The sequence below is a fragment of the Sphaeramia orbicularis genome, chromosome 11 (assembly GCF_902148855.1).
Source record: "Sphaeramia orbicularis chromosome 11, fSphaOr1.1, whole genome shotgun sequence".
In the NCBI taxonomy this organism is placed as follows: Eukaryota; Metazoa; Chordata; class Actinopteri; order Kurtiformes; family Apogonidae; genus Sphaeramia; species Sphaeramia orbicularis.
Window position 1 is genome coordinate 18,348,499 of NC_043967.1, and position 20,119 is coordinate 18,368,617.

The window sequence follows — 20,119 nt, forward strand, 5'->3', positions numbered from 1 at the left end:
AAAGGAAAATCAGCAAATTGTCATAATTGTAAACCTGGGACCATCCATTTTTGGTTGACAAAGCATTTAAATGATTCATTAATTGTCCTATGTAGAATATCTAAGCACCTTTTGTAGTTTGACTATACTTACACTGCAAAAATCCAAATGTTACCAAATGTATTTTTCTGATTTCTAGTCAAAATATCTCATCACACTTAAAATAAGACATAATCACCTAAAGAGTAACTTTGCAGTGAGATATAAGAACTCATTTTTTGGCAATAGATCTTGCTTGAACAAAAAAATTTGCTAATGGAACAAGTGAAAATTATCTTGGTAAGATTTCTTGAAATATGATTTTCAAGATCTATTGTCTAAAAATAAGTTCTTATATGTCACTGAAAAGTTACTCTTTAGCTGATTATGTTTTTTTTTTAAGTGTGATGAGATATTTTGACTAGAAATGAGAAAAATACACTTGGTAAGATTTGGATTTTTTCCAGTGTACCTATCAAATCACCTTAGATCACTTTAAATCACTGTGCCCTGAAATGTGTAAATACCATACATTGACAATACATTTAGTTTTTCTACAGATTTTTAAATTACAAGTCTTTTGTTTACAGTATTGTACAGGAAGTTTTTTAGAGTAAGTTCTTTAGCAAGTTTTTTAGAGTATAAACCAGTGGTTCTCAACCTTTTTTGGCTCGTGACCCTGTTTTAACATCACACATTTCTGGTGACCCCAGACATTCAAAATGGAGATTTTTTTTTTGCTAAAATTAATTGGTTTTTGATCATGCAATAGTTTGCTATACTATGTTGCAAATAAACATTAATTTTAGATTACATTTAGTCTATATAATGTATATAATTATGGATGGAGGCAGAAAAGCCAGGTGTAGATTACTGCACAAAGTGAGAATTTTATTTTCCTTGGTCAGGATATGTACAGTCAGTCCAGCTTGGATTTACAAGGCTGACAATTAATACTGAACAAACAATAACTCAAACTATGAATTATGAAAGAGCTGCAGCATCTGAAACCGACCACAATGAACATTTGAAAGATAAACAGTACCACAGTGCTTCAGTTTCAGCTTCAGAGTTTGTCATGTCTTTTATGTATTGGGATTGTCTCGCTCAACTCAACATATATTTTTTATTTGTATGATTTTCTTATTTATTTTTATCAATTACTAAAAATTTCAGGGGACCCTATTTGAATTCCAGGTGACCCCAAGAGGGGTCCCAACCCCAAGGTTGAAAAACACTGGTATATACTAACCTTAAATGTTAACATGGTTACTAACCCACTTGTTTTGTTCTGTCTGTTTTGTCTTTTCTTGTACTGTATGCAAAGCTGCTAAATACTTGAATTTCCCTCGGGATTAATGAAGTATCTATTTATCTAGCTATCTAGCTATCTGTCTGTCTGTCTGTCTGTCTGTCTATCTATCTATCTATCTATCTATCTATCTATCTATCTATCTATCTATCTATCTATCTATCTATCTATCTATCTATCTATCTATCTATCTATCTATCTATCTATCTATCTATCTATTTTGATTTCAATTGACTGAATAACTAATAAACTGATAGATGTATCTACCTTTTTGGTATAAAATACTATATTTCAGTCAATGACTAAAGCATCCTAAAAAGGCGTAAAACTTTTAACCTGAGAGAACGTGGCTCATGTTCACCTGACTCTCTTTTATTTTGCAGTTTTCCTAGTCATTGTTTTAGTCATCATAACATTACTCAGCCTGAAAACATAGTTGTATTTTGCCTTTTTCTTTCTTGTCAAGAATAATGCCACCGTCACATGTACTGTTACATTCTGGCTCAAATAATTAAATTTTTACTAACATTTTATTATTTGTATTTGCACATCTTAAACAGGCTAATGTTGTCAGTCACAGTCTTAATGTGACTGAAAGTAATAAGAAAAGGGAAGAGTAAAAAAAAAAAAAAAAAATCTGTGCTGATTATGGGTCTTCTGGTATCCATGGAAACACAGGTTAATGGCCCTCAAATATAGCCTGTCTTTCAGTCAGGCTGTAAGTGTGACAAAATAAGAGTTCATTTGCATAGTATAAAAGCACTTTTTGTTTCCCACAATGCAGTGCGTAACAGAAAACACAGGAGAAAGAAAACAGCCCCGGAATGTTAAAGAAATTACAGGTGGTGTGACAGGTGCTCGAAGATCTGATATATGAGAAGAAATAGCGGCGCATCTTTGAAAATAAAGAGATGGGTTATGGAGAGTGACATTTCAAAGTTCCATTTCCATCTGGTTGGGCATATATTGAACATTGTTTTCAGTTAAAAGGATGGGAGCATAGGATTCATTCACTTATTTATTTATTTACTTATTACAGTTTTTTGTCAATAAATGGCTTGGTCTTTAAAACAGTGGTTCTCAACTGGTCTGGCTTCAGGACCCACTATCATCCCTAAATGACAAGCTGACCAAAACTGATTAACCTTCTAACATTTATTTAATAAAAATATAGTGTGTGTTGAACCTGAGATAATACAGAATATCACAGTATGAAAACACAGAAGACATGTTTAGTGATAAACCAAACTGACCAGCAAGTGGTGATGATCAATATGGAAATATTACCTTTAACACTAAAGTTGGTACATTTTAACCAAAACTAAAAATGTGCATTCAGTTAAAAATTTAAAGTGCATTCAGTCACCTATTGAAGAATAAAACACACTGAGGTTTTTGTCCTAGATTTAAGTAAATCCATATCTGATGTAGTTGGTGTCATACCTGAGTTTTAGTAAGATATAAATAGAAACTTTTAGGAAATGTCTGGTGTTCATTATCATTACAGCCCATTATCACCACCGACTGTTGGGGAATGTGAATGGACGGCGCTCAGCTCTATAAAAAGTAAATCACAGGGTTGGGTTTTTTAACCCTTGTGTGGTGTTCGTATTTTTTTTTATTCAGCCAGTGTTTGTGGGTCTGGTGGACCTGCCGCATTTGTGGGTTTTTAATTCAACATAATCAAACAATTTTATGTTAAAATACTCAACAGATGTTTAATTCACCCCAGTTACAAGCAATATAAAATGTATTTGTGTTTAATATTTGCCTTTTGTCTTTGTTACATCACATTTACGAATTAAAGTGCTACTTATTTTTAGTTGCTTTTTTAGCATTATTTTTGCTCAGGCAAAGGCCCATGACCCACTGAAAACAGGTTTGCGACCCACCAGTTGAGAATCATTGCTTTAAAACGCCTGAAAATGGATGTGAACTCAGATATTCAGTTACCAAGATCAACAGATAAATAACAGCAAGTAAGAAATATCGATTAAATATCATAGGAGATAAAGAAAAACAGCACTATAATCGGTATAATATATAATTATTAATGTTAATTCAATGTTTCACCCTAAAAGAGAACAGCTTTTTGGTAAATTTTTCCAGCTCATTTTACATTGTGGGTGTGACCTCCATTTCATCACCATCCGTGTTCATTTATTTATTTACTTTTTGTTTGTCTTTGAGTTCTGTCATCATTTGTCCCTTCATTTGTCATTTTTCTTTCTCCTCCCTTACCCCCATGCTGTCTGCTCAGTCATTGCCTTTGTTGCCTTTGCCTCAAGTCAAGCTCCAAGACCCCCTCAGATGGGGTTTACTGGATGGACCAAAACAGCTACACAGTGCCTTACACCTGTCCTGCCTGCCAGAAACTAGAGCAAGACGAGTTACAGCGGCAAAATCAGCTCCAACAGCAACAGCAGCAACAGCAGCAGCAGCAACCAGAGCAGCAGCAACAATTTGAGGCAGAACTCCATCAGCCTCCTCAGTTACAGCAACCGCTTGAGCAGCAGCACACATTCCCACCCCCTCCACCTCCCTTTGAAACCCTCATCACTTAGTCATCCTGAGCTCAGCCTGTTGTCACTCACTGCACCTGACACCCATGTGTGCCCCTACACCTCCAGTGCCTGTTCACTCATTTAAGTGGATCACTTCTGGAGGTGAGCAATCCAGTCCACTTTGAGTCAGACACAACATAAAACCACCTGAGGGTTTCCAAACAGCGATGGGATCCAGTAGTGCACGGGTGTCAATCGTATGCCAACGTGTGTCTAAGGGTCCACTCCAGCCCCGTGGGATGATGCAAAAATTACACTGAAGATATTAACAATCATTTTAGTTCAGGTTCCACATTCAGACCAATATGATCTCAAGTGGATCAGACCAGTAAAATATTATCATAACCTATAAATAATGACAACTCGAAGTAATTCTCTGTTTTTACTGGAAAAAAAAGTAAAATTACATGAAAATTTTAACATTTCCAAATTATCCTTTCACAAAAAATCTGAATAACTTGAACAAATATGAACAACATAAAATGTCGTAAGAGAAGTAAGTGCAATTTTAACAATATTCTGCCTTTTACTAAATATCTGTGTGATCTGTAAGTTGTAATATACATGCAAAAATGATAAACTGAGACAATATTGTTAAAATTGCACTTATTTTTCTTAAAACATTTCAGTTTTGTCCTAGTTGTTGATGTTAAAGGATTGCTTATAAATGCAAACACTTTCATTGTGAAGTATTGTTTTAGTCTAGACAGTTGATGTTTTAAGTTTAATCTTTTTAGTAATTAGTAGTTAATGTTTTAAGTTAGGATTCTTTTGTTTCACTTGTTAGTGGTAAAGTTGTTGGGATAATAAGGGTCACATCTTGGTCAACACAGGACTTAGGTTTTACCTTAGGCATACTTTTAAATACACCTTCCCACATAGGATTGTAAATCACAGGAGATAAGATGTAAACACACTGTCAGTATAGGGTTAAATAGAGCTGAGGTATCATCTGTTTGACTTTAGAGTCAGATGGCACCAGTCCATTTTTGTGACCCAACCCACTTAGCCCACAAGTGGTTAGCCCATAGTTTGAAGATCAGTTTACAAGGATTATAAGAGTGATGTGCATTGGAATGTCTGGATCCATTTCTTGCTTAGTGCGGATCCTCAGCGCTCAGTTGTATTTTGTTTATCAAGTCAAAATTAAATTTATAAAAATGAGGCCAAGATGAGACTTATTTTCAAAGCCTCCAACAAAAGAACACGCTAACAATTGTGTAATTTTACTTTTGTCACTCAAAAACATAGAGAAAAGTTTTGAGTTGACATTATTTATACACTCACAGTCAGTGAAAACTTTGAGACCATATTTTTCGACATAATTTTTATTTTGAAACCCTAAATTGGAATGTTTTCATATGAATCATTTGTTTAGGATATTGGCATACAGAAACAAAAATCTAAAGTTTCAAGAATAATTTCAAAACAAAAAACTTAACAAAAGAAAATGGCACCGGCCAAACACAAAGTCACAACAGTAGCGGTCCTGGTCAGGAGTTATTACTCTCTCTTGCCCTGGATGTGGTCTATCGTCAACAGAGCCTGTGGTGTTGTGGCGTTCAACCAGGTTTCTGATTGTGGGTTGGGAACAGCCCATACATACACCTGGCTATATCACTGTAGCTCAAACCGGCCTCCACCATACCCAGTACCTGGAGATGTTATTCACGTGATAGACATGGCATGATGCCGTTCACTGGACTAACAATGGTGGCCTTTTTTGGGCCTTTATATAGGCCTTCCAAACCAATCCTCAAATTGTGCACATACCCACTGAGTATTGCTCAATGTGTATTTGGTCCACTTTTCCAAAGATACCAACCCATGTGCAATGAACCGTGACAACATGACAACTCATCATTATCTCAACTACCCGAGCACTATGTCATCAATAAATCCACAATGAATAATTACGACCCCTCTACAAGTAGAAATATGCATACATTTCTACCTCAAAGTTTCTATTGACTGACAGTATATATTATTATGTTATTATTTTGCTGGTCTTGCCCACTTCAAATCATACTGAGAGGATGTGTCCCCTGAATTAAAATGAGTTTGACACCCCTGCAATAGTGGGTCTGTTACCCAGTTAGTAGAGGTGGTAAAATGAAGACACTAATGAGCCATTTAGTGAAGCTTTCATCACTCCATGTGTTGCTTTATAATCATGGGGCAGCGTGGTAGCATTGTGGTTAGCACTTCCACCTCAAAGGTTTCAGGGTTCTGTGTTGAGTTTACCTGTTCTGTCCGCACCACACCAGTTTCCTCCAGGTGCTCCATTAAAAACAGGTTCAAATGGGTTAATTCTCCTATCAGTGCACTCAACACACTGCTGATGACGATATGGAGTTGGTTCCCAAGTGCCTTCGGTGGCAGCTCACTGCTCCTTATGTGCTTAGTGCTAATGCTAATTGCTAATGTGGAATGTGTATTATAATGGGCAAAATTCACAGACTGGATGTCCCCACAGGGATGATAAAGTGAGTTAACCTTAAACTTATCAGAGAAATCATGTGTAGCAGCACAGACCTTCACTTCCACCAGTGAACATGAGAAAAGTTTTTTTTGCTGCCGTTTGGTGATGCCACCTTTTAAAAAATCAGTCGATTGTATCAAATCTAGTGTCGCAACGATTTGCTGTGTGAAAATCGATAGTATCATCATGTACATTGGACCATGTCAATTTGCCTGTTATCCAAAACAAACAAAAAAATCAGAGAACAAAGAATCTTACCCATGTGCACATTTGGTTTTCTCCCCGACTGCCTTTTAGACTTAACCACAGACACCACACACATATACACAGCATGGAAAACGGCAGAAAGAACTGAAACTGTAAAAAAAAACAATCAAAATAGGATTATTCACACCATCCCTCTGTGCAGATAAAGTATGTGTCCCAGTTATAACTTTAATCTTAAACGGATGCTTTTGAAGTTACTTCAGATCGCTGTGTTGTGACCTCTGATTTAAAGACAAACACTAACCTGGATCTGAACCCATAAAAAACAGACTTATTTCTGAGTGACTGTTCAGATGAGCCTGTCACCTGCAGTAAACCCTTTGAGAACGCTTAGGATGATATTTCTCTGAAGCATCCATAATGTAAGAGAGAATATTTCAGATGAACTCTACCTGAACTCAGCCTGAACTAACTGTAACAGAAAATCCATTTTTTGCTTTAGTGAAGGAGGAATAATAATAATATAATAGACACTCAGGACATTTTCTGTTCTGAATCAGTTGATACTTTAACACAGGACTTTTAAAGCTTCCACTGTCTGTTGGTAGGAATTTTACTTAAGTAAAAAATGTGAGTACTTCATCCACCACTGGTGCTAACATATGAGATAATATGCTTAATTTTGGAGATGGAGGATTTAAGTCACAAGTTTTAGGATGTGAAACTTACTTTAACACTTAAAGGAGTGATATTTTGCTTTTTTTTTAATGGAATTGTGCATTTTAAAACATTTCCCTGTGGTCTACATTAACTGTAAATGCTATACTTGGGTCTGAATTCTTCATTAATTCAACTCCACAGGTCCATCTTCAACCCTATTTCTGAATAAGGACACCAGAAAGGTCATTTTGAGCACTGGCCCTTTAAATGCAAATGAGCCACTTCACACTCCACCCCTCCAGGTTGTTGGCTGTGCTGCTCTGTCCTGTTCAACCAACAACTGAACATTTTAGGTAATCGGCTCATATTTTCAGCATGGATTACATCCTGCTGACAAACACCCCTGCAGAGGACAAACATACATTGTTGGGTCTTAGGAGGATATACAGTCACGGAAAAAATTATTAGATCACCAAAAGTCATCAAAAACAATGGTTATGCAATCAAGTACTAACTCCTGTGTGTATCATGTGACTAAAACAAACAGAAAAGAAAACACAGAATACCTAAAAGCACTGTTTTTGTCAGTACAATGCCATAGATATTGATGTAAGAACTGAAGTGATTTGGTTATTATCAAGAAAACATGGAAAATGAATAGATATCAGCTCTGAAATTAAACTCTCATGAGCTATTTTTGTCCTTATCATTATATTTGTCCAAACAAATGTACCTTTAGTTGTACCAGGCATTAAAATGAGCAAGAAACTGAAGAAAACAAGGGTGGTCTAATAATTTTTTCTGCAACTGTATATAATTCTTCATGGTCAAACTGGATTTATCATTTCAAGTTTCAGATACATGATTATAGACATATAATGGATACATTTTATATTTTCTCATAAAATCTCATAACATTGCATAAAACGTAGCTTGAGAAAAATAGCGTAAACAATAAGCAAGACCCGACTGTTTAATGAACATGATGGTGCTGATATTGAAAATGAAACCAGAAATTACATTTTATGCACAGAAGATGAACTTAATCACAAAACACTTTGCAGGCTTTGTCATTTTTATCTTGTTTAAACTGGAATTTAATGTAATTTAAGAAGCAAGAACAGCCCATTTTCCAATTATCTGGTTTCTATGTCTGAGCTACAGGGAAGGGTTTGTAATCGCAGGAGAAAACTCACGAGTGAAACGCTGTGTTATACGTAAAACTATTTAATCTTATATTAGATCTGTTCAAGGAAGGTATTATTTTGAAGAGAGCATGGAGAAGAGGAAAATCACTGTGACCAAAGACTATAATCTGAGACGACTGAATGAATGATGCAAACTTCCAGGCCTGTCCATGACTGTAACCCTATTCTACTGCCATCTAGTGGTCATCCATCCACATTTCATGTACACGCTCAGTCATCGTCTTTGTTTTACTTGTTTGTCTGCTGTATCTATGTGCTGCTTTTGCGTCATCCTGTGATTTACTGAGACATTACTGATAATGGTTTCACGCTTACATTTTATACCTAATCTTATGCGTTTTATAATAGCTTTTACATCTTCAAAAGCATCAGAACAACACACCTCTTCAGACCCTTAAGTGACATTCGCATTAATTAAATTAGCGATATATATTTATGCTCCAGTTTTTTTACTTTGTATTTTCACTTCTAATCTACCAGTCTCATGGATAAAAATGACCACTTTTACCTTTTAAGAACCATCAGAATGAACATCATGTCTTTTGTTATTTATGTCACTTCTTTGAGGTAATCTGTTCTTTGCTTATAGAGGCTCAGTTGTTACCACTGTCATCCATCAGCAAAACAATTCCTGCTTCAACCAGTTCAGTTTCCTTTGTGCTTATGTCCAAAGACATTAATTTATTTTGTCAGTCAGTACATTTAACCAAAACATTTTAGAGACCACGGAACCACAGGCAGGATGAATTAAATTAAATTACATATGTTTTGCACGTGTTTGCATTTTCGCAAATCTGACAGTTGCTGTAGAACACAGGTGTCAAACATGCAGCCCGGGGGCCAAATCCAGCCCGCCAAAGGGTCCAGTCTGGCCCTTGAGATGAATTTATGAAATGCAAAAATTACGCTAAAATATTAACAATCCTTTTAGTTCAGGTTCCACATTCAAACCAATTCAGTCTCCAGTGGGCGGGACCAGTAAAATACGATCATAATAACATAGAAATAATGACAACTGCAAATGTCTCTCTTTGTAAATGTAAATATTTTCATGTATTTCCACTAAAACAAAGTATAATTTCGCAAAAAATGTGAATAACCTGAACAAATATGAACAACCTGAATTTTTTTAAGAGAAATAAGTGTAATTTTAATAATATTCTTCCTGTTATTAAATGTTTTGTGTGTTAGTAAGTCATAATGTACATGTGTAAATGATAAACTGAGGCAGAATATTGTTAAAATTACACTTATTTTTTCAGTTTTTTCATGTTATTCACATCTTTTGAAAGAATAGTTTGTAGATGTAAACATTTTCATATTGTAAATGTACTCTTTTCAATCTAAAACATAGAGAAAAGTTTGGAGTTGACATTATTTACATGTTATTATGTTATTATTTTACTGGTTCGGCCCACTTCAGATTAAATTTAGGTGAATGTGGCCCCTGAACGAAAATGAGTTTGACACCCCTGCTGCAGAAGAATGCTCGAGTGACAGTTGCTGAATGGACCCCATACAGAGACTAAATATAGTCAATGAGGTCAGTCACTGTAGGATCGAGAACCACTGAAGAAACTAAACCTGTGTCAGAAGGAACCAGGGAGTAAAGGAAGTAAAGCATTTAGTCTGTCCTCTGTTCATACAGGGTGTCTGTGTAACAGAGATGGGAATAAGTGGAGCCTCTCACAGTCATTTATGGGTGGAGGGGTTCAGGTATGAGCTTTAGCAGCATTACCCTTTAAAGAGCACGCATTGAAAAACTCTGAAGTTCAGAATTTCAGCCTTCATGTCTTATTGGACATCATCATCTACCTCGTCATTTTCCTCCTATTGCCCCATAACACAGGTGTCAAACATGCGGCCCGGGGGCCAAATCCGGCCCACCAAAGGGTCCAGTCCCGTCCCTGGGATGAATTTGTGAAATGCAAAAATTACACAAAGATACTAACAATCATTTTTGTTCAGGTTCCACATTCAGACCAATTCAATCTCAAGTGAGTCATAATAACCTATAAATACCCCAATTTTTTCTCTTTGTAAATGTAAATGTTTTCATGTATTTACACCAAAAAAAAGTATAATTTTGCAAAAATATCTGAATAACCTGAACAAATATGAACAACCTGAAATGTTTTAAGAGAAGTAAGTGCAATTTTAATAATATTCCACCTGTTACTAAATGTTGTGTGTATTTATAGATCCACTGTGATCTGTAAGTTATAATGTACATGTGTAAATGATAAACTGAAGCATAATATTGTTAAAATTACACATTTTTTTTCAGTTCATATTATTCACATTATTTGAAAGGTTTGGAGATGCAAACATTTTCATAATGTAATTTTACTTTTTTTACTCTAAAACATAGAGAAAAGTTTGGAGTTGACATTATTTATATATCACTATATTATAATTTTACTGGTTCGGCCCACGTCATATCAAATTTAGCTGAATGTGGCCCCTGAACTAAAATGAGTTTGACACCCCTGCCCTATAACATCTGAGCAGCACTTTCTAAAATGTAAACACATGAACAAAACAATTATCATGTTCACAGTAAATAACTAATACATCAGTCAGTGTGTTTTCCCTTTTAAACATCTTACATTTTACCTCCGCCAAGGAGGTTATGTTTTTGCCAGGGTTTGTTTGTTTGTTTGTTTGTTTGTCTGTCTGTCTGTTTGTCTGTCTGTCCGTTAGTGTGCAACATAACTCAAAAAGTTATGGACAGATTTGGATGAAATTTTCAGGGTTTGTTGGAAATGGGATAAGGAAGAAATGATTAAATTTTGGTGGTGATCGGGGGTGGGGGGGCTCATGGGGGGGGGGGGGCACTGATCGTTAGTGTGCAACATAACTCAAAAAGTTATGGACAGATTTGGATGAAATTTTCAGGGTTTGTTGGAAATGGGATAAGGAAGAAATTATTAAATTTTGGTGGTGATCGGGGGTGGGGGGGCCCACGGGGGGGGCCACTGATCAGCCTTGGCGGAGGTCTGCGCTCTCCGAGTGCTTCTAGTTATTTTAATAAATGTAAAAATCTTGTAACAACTCAAATCATATGATGATTCTTAGCTATCGTGATGTTGTGTATTAATATATATGTCACAGGGGTCAATCCAGTGCTTTAATTACATTTTACTGCTATAATTTTGGAGGGTTTTTTTTAAATACAGGGCTTTACTTTGTGTAGAATTTTGGCATTGCTGTGTTGGTACCTTCACTTAAGTAAAAATAAAGGTACCAACATAGTCTACTATATAGCCTATGACCACATAACTGATCCCACAGTGGAGAAATTTACAGTAAAATGAGTACGTATAACAGGAAAGACTGTGAGAAAATATGACAAAAATAGAAATATGAATATAAAATAGTAGTGAAAGAATAATAAATCAACATATATACAGATATTTACAGACCAGTTAAGGAAAATGTACAGTGAAACAACTACCTATGACCCTGATTGGACATGAACTAGTGGAAGTGTAGTTCACTGTAGAGTTTGTAAAGGGTTTACAGCTGATTTCAGTTGTCTGCATGTGGAGTTCCAAGCAGACCCCATGTTCATTCTAATGGGTTGAGTCTATTGGCACACGCTGTTAGATATTATCATGAAACGACAAACTGCTGAGTTTCATTTGAAGGAGAAAACAGAGTCTGAATCTTCTGTCCCTGTTTGTGTTGCAGCAAAAAGCCAAAGAAACCCCAGCGGCGGCAGATGAACAACAGACTGAAGCCGCTGACTCTGGCCTACGACGGTGACGCCGACATGTAGACGTCTTCCTGCTCGACGCGCTGACCCACAGACATTAGTCCTACCGCAGGACACGGGGGGTTGCTATGGAAACCCCTCGACGTCGGGGCTGCCAGTGGGCTTTTATTAATCGACACCCTGGGAATACGATTCTGACAGAAACCTCAAAGATCAAAAACACTGACTCCACGTCCATCAGCAGCCTTGATGTTCCCGTCTTTTTATTTTTTATTTTATTTTTTTTTATTTATTTACTTTTTGGTACTTTGTCTCACAGGAGCCTTTTGTGAATTCTTTATCTTCTTCTGGAAGTCTGCCTTTGCTTCTCTGCCATCCACCACTGCCGCTAAAATCCAAACCAGGAGAGGGTCTTTCCAAGATTTTACTCTGAAAGCACAAATCTCCATTCTTGTTCTTTTTTTTGTTTTGTTTTTTTTCATCACAACTGAATGGGATCATCTCTGTAGGACACTTGTCATTCTTTGTCCCACTAACACCAGTCGAACCCTCATGTGTTTTCAAGGCCTGGGTGCATTTGACAAGAAAACAGAAAGCTAAAGAATAAAAGCATACGACTCCCAGAGCCTACATCACTTCTGCCTGCCTCCCTTCTCCATTTTTCAGGCATAATTTTGCACTATATTAGTGCAGCATGATATGTACTTAACGTCTAGCTTCGCCATAGGAAACTGCCTCTCTCAATACAAGATGGTGTACAGTCTTGTGCTAGAAATGTAAAAAAGTAGACTTTTTTGCAAACAGAACTCACCAATGTTTCTTAATATTTTTCTTCTATTACCTCTTGTATGTGATACGATGGGACTCGATGTAAATAGGAATTTTTCTGTGGTCTCAACTTTACCTTTTTATTGTGTACAGCTGCGCGTCCCACACTCTGCCTGACAATGTTTTGACTGTGGCTTAAACATGATTTCTACTTTTTGTAAATGATCGGTGTCTGTCGCTGTCACTGATTCAGATCCATATACTGAAAACCCCCATTAGCTGTGGAGCAGGAAAAGAGAAACCGACGGCATAAAATCCCACGATTCCAATCGGGATTCTGAGCAAAAATGTTTCCGAAAGTGTATCTGAACATAGCAGAAGACTAGATCTGAGACTGAAGAGGATCCACAGTAGTTTCACACTGTTTCCATCTGTGTAAAACCAGCCCAAATATTCAAATCCCTGTTGTTTTTTTTTTTTTTTTTTTTTTTTTTTTTCCATTCCCTTAGAAGGAGTTATTCAGTTTCTGGAGTTCCTTCAAAAGCACCTCTTTTTGTTTTGTCCATTTTATAACACGTGGCATCCAGCGGTAATGTGCATTAGTGCTGCAACAACGAACCGATGCTTAAAAGAGCTAGCCACGAATTCGGCAGTCGATTCATTGGGTCTTGAGCATGTTAGTGTTGAGGCATGCCCTCACACTGTGTAGTGTAACAGAGGAAAACACAGCAGCATGGCTGAGGCTTCAGATGCCTGGCAGCCCCATTTAGTCGAAATATAGTGCGCAGTTTATGTAACGAAACTTGGATATGGTGAAAAAAAATCCCACGGTGCACCATGTTTTGGGCAAACAGGGCTGCCATGGCCATAATGGAACATAATGTAAACCTATCTTAAGATAGCCTACGTGTCGTGATTGACTTTAGCCTGCTAGCTAGTTAGACACTATTGTCATAATTAAAACATTTTCATCCATCTCCATTTATCAGGCCACCAGACTAATGTTACCTATTGCTGACTGGAACTAATACATACAACACTAGTTTGACAGCCTATAACCAGAGCTGGTTGAAGACTATAGCGTGCTAGTCTCTAGTCATAACCAGTCTAGGTAGTGGGCTAGTCCTCACTAACTAAACTGGAAACCATTGTGGGGATGTAATCATTAGTGACTTGTCTGCAGCCTGTATTGCTTTGGGTTAAATACCGATCTTGATGTATCGATTAGTTATTAACCCTTTCATGCATGAATTATGAGAACCTTAGTTAAGTTTTTTTTTTTTTTTTTTGAGTGTTTTTATTCCTCCTTAGGCATGAAAAAAACAATGAGATTGAGGTTTTTTTGTTTTTTGTTTTTTTTTCATAGATTTACAAAAATGTCCACTCAGCTACACCATGAATTTTATTCTTGAAGCAAAGAAACATGTGTTTAAAACCCAATATCATAAAGTAATATGAAAACAGTGAAATGAAACCATGTTTAATGCGGCTAATCTGATGTTTTCTCACATTTTTAACATATTCTAATACTAGTTATTGCTCAGTTCATGGAGATAATATGCAACAAATAACCACTAACAATTGATTTCCACTCAAGAACCAATCAAGAACAGCAAAGTTACAGTAATGGTATGAATTGCAGTTTATGAGATGATGCATGAGTGGCCGATGTGTTCGTTGATATGGAACTAAAACAACTAAATCCATGAATATACAAGAGAACAGCTGGAGAATAACAGTCCACTGTAGTGACCACTATGCATGAAAGGGTTAAAATCATCTCTAGATTAATCAGTTATTAAAATCATCGTTAGTTGCAGCCCTAATGTGCATTAGTCACCTACAAGTTAAAAAAAACAAAAAAAACAAAACAGAATGGACAAAACGAACACAGGCTTTTAACAGAGTCTTTCAGTTCAGTCGTTTCCAACCTGACACGTCAACACTAGATGTCGGTAAATAACACACACTGACCTTTGACATATCAAATCCACTCCAGTGTTTCTAAATTGAATCTATTGTGTAAAGACTGCACTAAAATGAACTGTTTTTAGTGATCTGTCTGAATCCTGTAGGTCTTTCAAAAGTTCTAAAACCCAATAATCAGAATTTCAGGCTTTTCGTTCATTTTCAGCTTGAATCTTTAACAGGATCACGGATGGGATGGAACCTAGACTAGCTGATACTCATTATACACACTCTGGACAGGTCACCACTTCATTACAGGGTGATTTTAGATCTTAAATCATGTTACTTGCCAATTTTGGCATGTCTTAAAAATTGATCGGAGTTGGACCTTGAGATAACTTCAGTTGAAGAGCATTAGATATGAAGGTATTTCAGTTGTGTGGGAGTAAAGTTACGTTAACCCATAAAGACCCAAACAGCCACTGGCAATCAAAAGCATCCACTGATATAAATATTTAATATCTGTTGATCCATTAATCCTATCAAAACATGTAAATAATTCACATAAAATTCAGTTTGTCATCTTTTTATGCTCATCAGATATGACCCAGTAGGACATTCAGAGGCTCCATAGAGAACATGGAAACACCGTCATCTTCTACAACATTGATCACGGTTCCCGCGGGGTGTTAAAAGTCTTGAATTTACAAATTTAATATCTTAAAAAAAGTCTTTCAAAGATATTTAAATTAGATATGGTAGGTCTTAAGTCACGTTGCCATAAACTTGTTTGCTGTGTTGTGTTTAAATGTGTCCAAGCTGCAAAGAAAGTAACATTGGTCGACTCAGTTCCACCCATTCCAACCCGACAATTTATATTGAAATTAGGAACTAATTATCGCTAACTTTGCAGCCTCTGGTAAGAAATGACTCGGAACGGTGGGAATCAAGGCATTGGAGTAAATAAATACATTTCCCCAAATTCTAGGAGTCACAAATTTTTGCCAGTGTGGCTGTGAAATAGGCATTAAATTCTGTTCTAAGTAGTCTGAAAAAGGTCTTAAATTTAACTTGTAGAAACCTGTAGAACCTTGATTATTGATTCACCAGTAAAACCCATGGAGTTTGAAAAATGACAGTGGATAGAGACACTTGTGTGACGTTCAGTTAAAGTCACTTTTTCTTCTGTTTTCTCTGTTTCTGATATAATAATCTATGAATTTACTCTGAGCTTTAATGAACATCTACATCAGTGAATAAAATATATTAAAATACTTGATTTATACTGAAAAAAATGTGACGATAAAATTACAATAAATGATGATAAATCACTTAAAAATATTAAATATAGAGAAAATTTCATTTGGGAACTGCCACAAAAGTACCACTGGGTCTTTATGGGTTAAAATGCAAAACATTTTTGCATTTTTAAGCTGAGGGCATCATCCAAGTCCAGTCCAAACTTGCCTGAAATGTGAACCAGGTCTTAAATTGAGCTTGTAGTAAACCTGCAGAAACTCTATGAAGCCTCCAATTATCTTCAGTTCAACTTTGGGACATATTTATGTAATGGAATTTACTGCAGACATCATTTAATGTACATTGAAGGTGCTTTACCGAGGAATATTTGAAAGAAAATCATCCATTCTTCAACAGATTGTCACAATTCTGAGCTTATCCTTTCATTTTATATTCATCATATCAGCCTTTAATGGCTCATGGGCTGTAAACCCGTTATAAAGAATGCTCTTTAACCATTCTGGCTCATTGTACAGCAGTTTAATCCTTGACTCACTGGAATTTACACACGGTTTTACACGACGCAACGCTACTGTGGATCAAAAAACTTGACGATTCTCCTTCCTGTTCTCAGCTACAGATAAACAGTCACTGCTCGTCCATTTAAAGACGTTTCGTTAACCCATAAAGACCCAAACATCCATCGACGACCAAAATCATTCACTGATATAAACTGTTTAATACCTGTTGATCCACTAATCCTATCAATACATGTAAATAATTGGTGTAAAATGCAGTTTGTCATCTTCTCATGGTGATCAGATATGACCCATTTGGACGTTCAGAGGCTTCGTAGTTACCGTGGAAACACTCATCTTCTACAACATTGATTCACCAGTAAAACCCATAGAGTTGGATCAATGACAGTGGATGGAGATGCTTATGTTACGATCCGTTAATGATAGATTTTGCAGAAAAATTGATCTTTTTCTTCAGTTTTTCTCCGTTTCTGTTATAATAACTCTCACCTTTAACCTGAGCTTTTATGAAAATCTACCAGATCAGCATATTAAATATACGAAAACACCTGATTTTCACTTAAAAAATGCAAAATACGGAGCATAATACTAGAGTAAATGGTGATAAATCACTTAAAAAAGGTTAAATGGAGAGAAAAATTCATAAAAGCCGCACTGGGTCTTTATGGGTTAAATACATCTATTACAGTCTCCTAGTTTTGGAAAAAAAATGAACTGTGGATTTTATCAGCCTGTAATGCTCAAAAAACCTCTCGAGCAGACTATAAATAACAATAAACTAGATAATTCTAGCAGTTCTGTGGCTCCACGGACATTACTTTGTTGTTGCATATGCAAATGAGCAGCCAAACACGCTCAGACCATGTGATCGCCAACTGCCAGACGTGACTGAACAGTGAACAGTGTATGATTTATTAGTACTGAGACGTCCTATCATTGCCAGAGAATGGCGGTTTAATATTCTGTGGAGTTTGTTGCTAGTAACTTAATGGAATGTTTAATTTATATTTCTTGGAATATGATTTGTAAATAAAGTGCTAAATATTCCTTTTTTTTTATTATTTATTGTTCATGTACCATAATATGTTTCTTTTTTTTTTGTTTTTTGTTTTTTTTTAAATTCGTTTTATTTTTTTTTACTGCACACACGTTACGCAAAAAGTGAGGAACAGAAAAACAAGAAGAAAAAAATGGAGGCGTGAATGTGGGTGTGTAAAAGCGATACTGATAACATTGTGAAAAACAAAGTCGCTGATGAACTCTGTCCTTTTCCTACTGTTTGTTTATATGTATTTGACTAATTGCTGATATTAAACAAGGGAAATATTTGACAGTGTCTCCTTCTCTTCAGTGCAGTTTAGCCACAATCCAACACTAAATGTGCATCATGTAAACATTTTTAATAACCCCGCCTCCTAAAGGGGAGGCAAGGGGTATTGTTTTTGGGTCAGTTTGTTTGTTAACCCTTTCATGCACGAATTATGACAACCATAGTCAAGATTTTTTCCTTTCTTCTTGTTTTCATCCCCCCTTAGGCATGAAAAAAAAAAGCAATTGAGTTTTTTTTAATGAAGTTACAAAAATGTCCATGTGTTTAATTTTTGAAGTAAAGAAAAGTGTTTAAAACCCAATATCAGAAAGTGAGATAAAAACAGATGAAAAGATTTTAGTCCTACTAATCTGATGTTTTCTCACATTTTAACATATTCTGCTGCTAGTTATTACTCACTTCATGGAGGTAACATGCAAAAAAAAAACAAAAAACAAAACTTTTTGTCTAACAAATAACAATTGATTTACCCTAAAACATGTTAGTGCAGATCAGGTTTATCAAGAACAGCAAAGTTACAGTAATGGGCTGAATTGCAGTTTATGGGATGATGCATAAGCGTCCACTGTGTTGGCTGATATGAACTAAAACAACAAAACCCATGAATATATAAGAGAACAGCTGGAGAATAGCTGTCCACTGTAGTGACCACTGTGCATAAAAGGGTTAAACACTCTAGCAGTAAAACTATTGGTTGAATTCATACCAAACTGAGTTTATAGATTCCCAGTGACCCAGAATAGATCTGATTACATTTTGGGAAAAGTAGGTCAAAGTTCAAATTTTTTATGAAATTTTTTAATCTTTTTTTTCTCCCTTTTACTTATAATGGGTGAAATTTCACATCTCTGTAGCAGCAAAACTATTGATAGAATTCATACCAAATTTAGTTTATAGATTGCCGGTGACCCAAAACAGATGTAGTTACATTTTGGGAAAAGTAGGTTAAAGTTTTTTTGTTTTTTTTTTCTCCCATTTACTAATAATGGGCGAAATTTCAAATGTCTATAAAAACATCAATTTTGTTTCAATTTACTTCAAACTTGGCACATACAGGGTGGGGAAGCAAAATTTACAATATTTTGATTGAAAGGGATTGAAAGACAGTGTATGACCAATTAGTTTATTGAAAGTCATGAGAATTTATTTGCCACAAGAAAATTGACATAATAGAAAATGTTTTTATTCTATGTGTCCTCCTTCTTTCTCAATAACTGCCTTCACACGCTTCCTGAAACTTGTGCAAGTGTTCCTCAAATATTCGGGTGACAACTTCTCCCATTCTTCTTTAATAGTACCTTCCAGACTTTCTCGTAATAGTTTTGCTCATAGTCATTCTCTTCTTTCCATTATAAACAGTCTTTATGGACACTCCAACTATTTTTGAAATCTCCTTTGGTGTGACGAGTGCATTCAGCAAATCACACACTCTTTGACGTTTGCTTTCCTGATTACTCATATGGGCAAAAGTTTCTGAAAAGGTATGGATAATAGTGTTAGGTATGATTATGACATCAATATATGTTTGGTTTCAAAACAACTGACGTAGTGATGCTGAGAAAAAAACAACTAAATGTTCATTGTTAATTTTGCTTCCCCACCCTGTATATAGAGGCAACAAATATGCTGACATCAGCACACACATAGACATGATGACATCAGCTGGATCGATGCAAAATAAGCTACGATATGTGCGAGGGGCGGGGTTTGTTGTGCCTGACACCACTTGTTCACATTAGTTTCATTCAGTCACTGGTTTCCATTAAAGCCTCTACACTTTTATTTTCTCACAATCCCTTTTACAGAGCAGTAAACTCTGACTTTAACCTGTTGTTCCCATATTATAGCATTATATCAGAAAAAAATAACATGAGGATTGTTTCTTGAAGACAGCAGACACCATTTCTTTATTTGACATTTTTCCTCAGAATCACATGGAGGAAAAAAAACTTAAAAATGTGGTATGGTTCTTGAATGTTTTATGCTTCAGCATTAGAAAGGACAGATGGATGTTTCAGGTGTTGTCACAGGCTTAAAACAATAGTTTGAAATCCTAAAAGAAGTTAGGAAGAGTTGAGATCTCTAAAGTTCATTCTAATTCATTCTATCATTCATCTAATTCATTCTACTGTTCTTTCATGTAAGAACTGAAGTGATTTTGGTTAT

General features: G+C 35.9%; 1 protein-coding gene across 1 annotated transcript in view; it reads left to right on the plus strand.

Annotated features, from left to right (window-relative positions):
- Nucleotides 1–13,640, plus strand: part of thsd7aa (thrombospondin, type I, domain containing 7Aa) — a 227,785-nt gene extending 214,145 nt beyond the window's left edge. Inside the window, exon 28 of the mRNA XM_030147877.1 lies at nucleotides 12,145–13,640. Coding sequence (XP_030003737.1) covers nucleotides 12,145–12,232 — 88 coding nt within the window. The 3' untranslated portion in view covers nucleotides 12,233–13,640. The remainder of the gene's footprint in view (nucleotides 1–12,144) is intronic.
- Nucleotides 13,641–20,119: the final 6,479 nt, after the last annotated feature.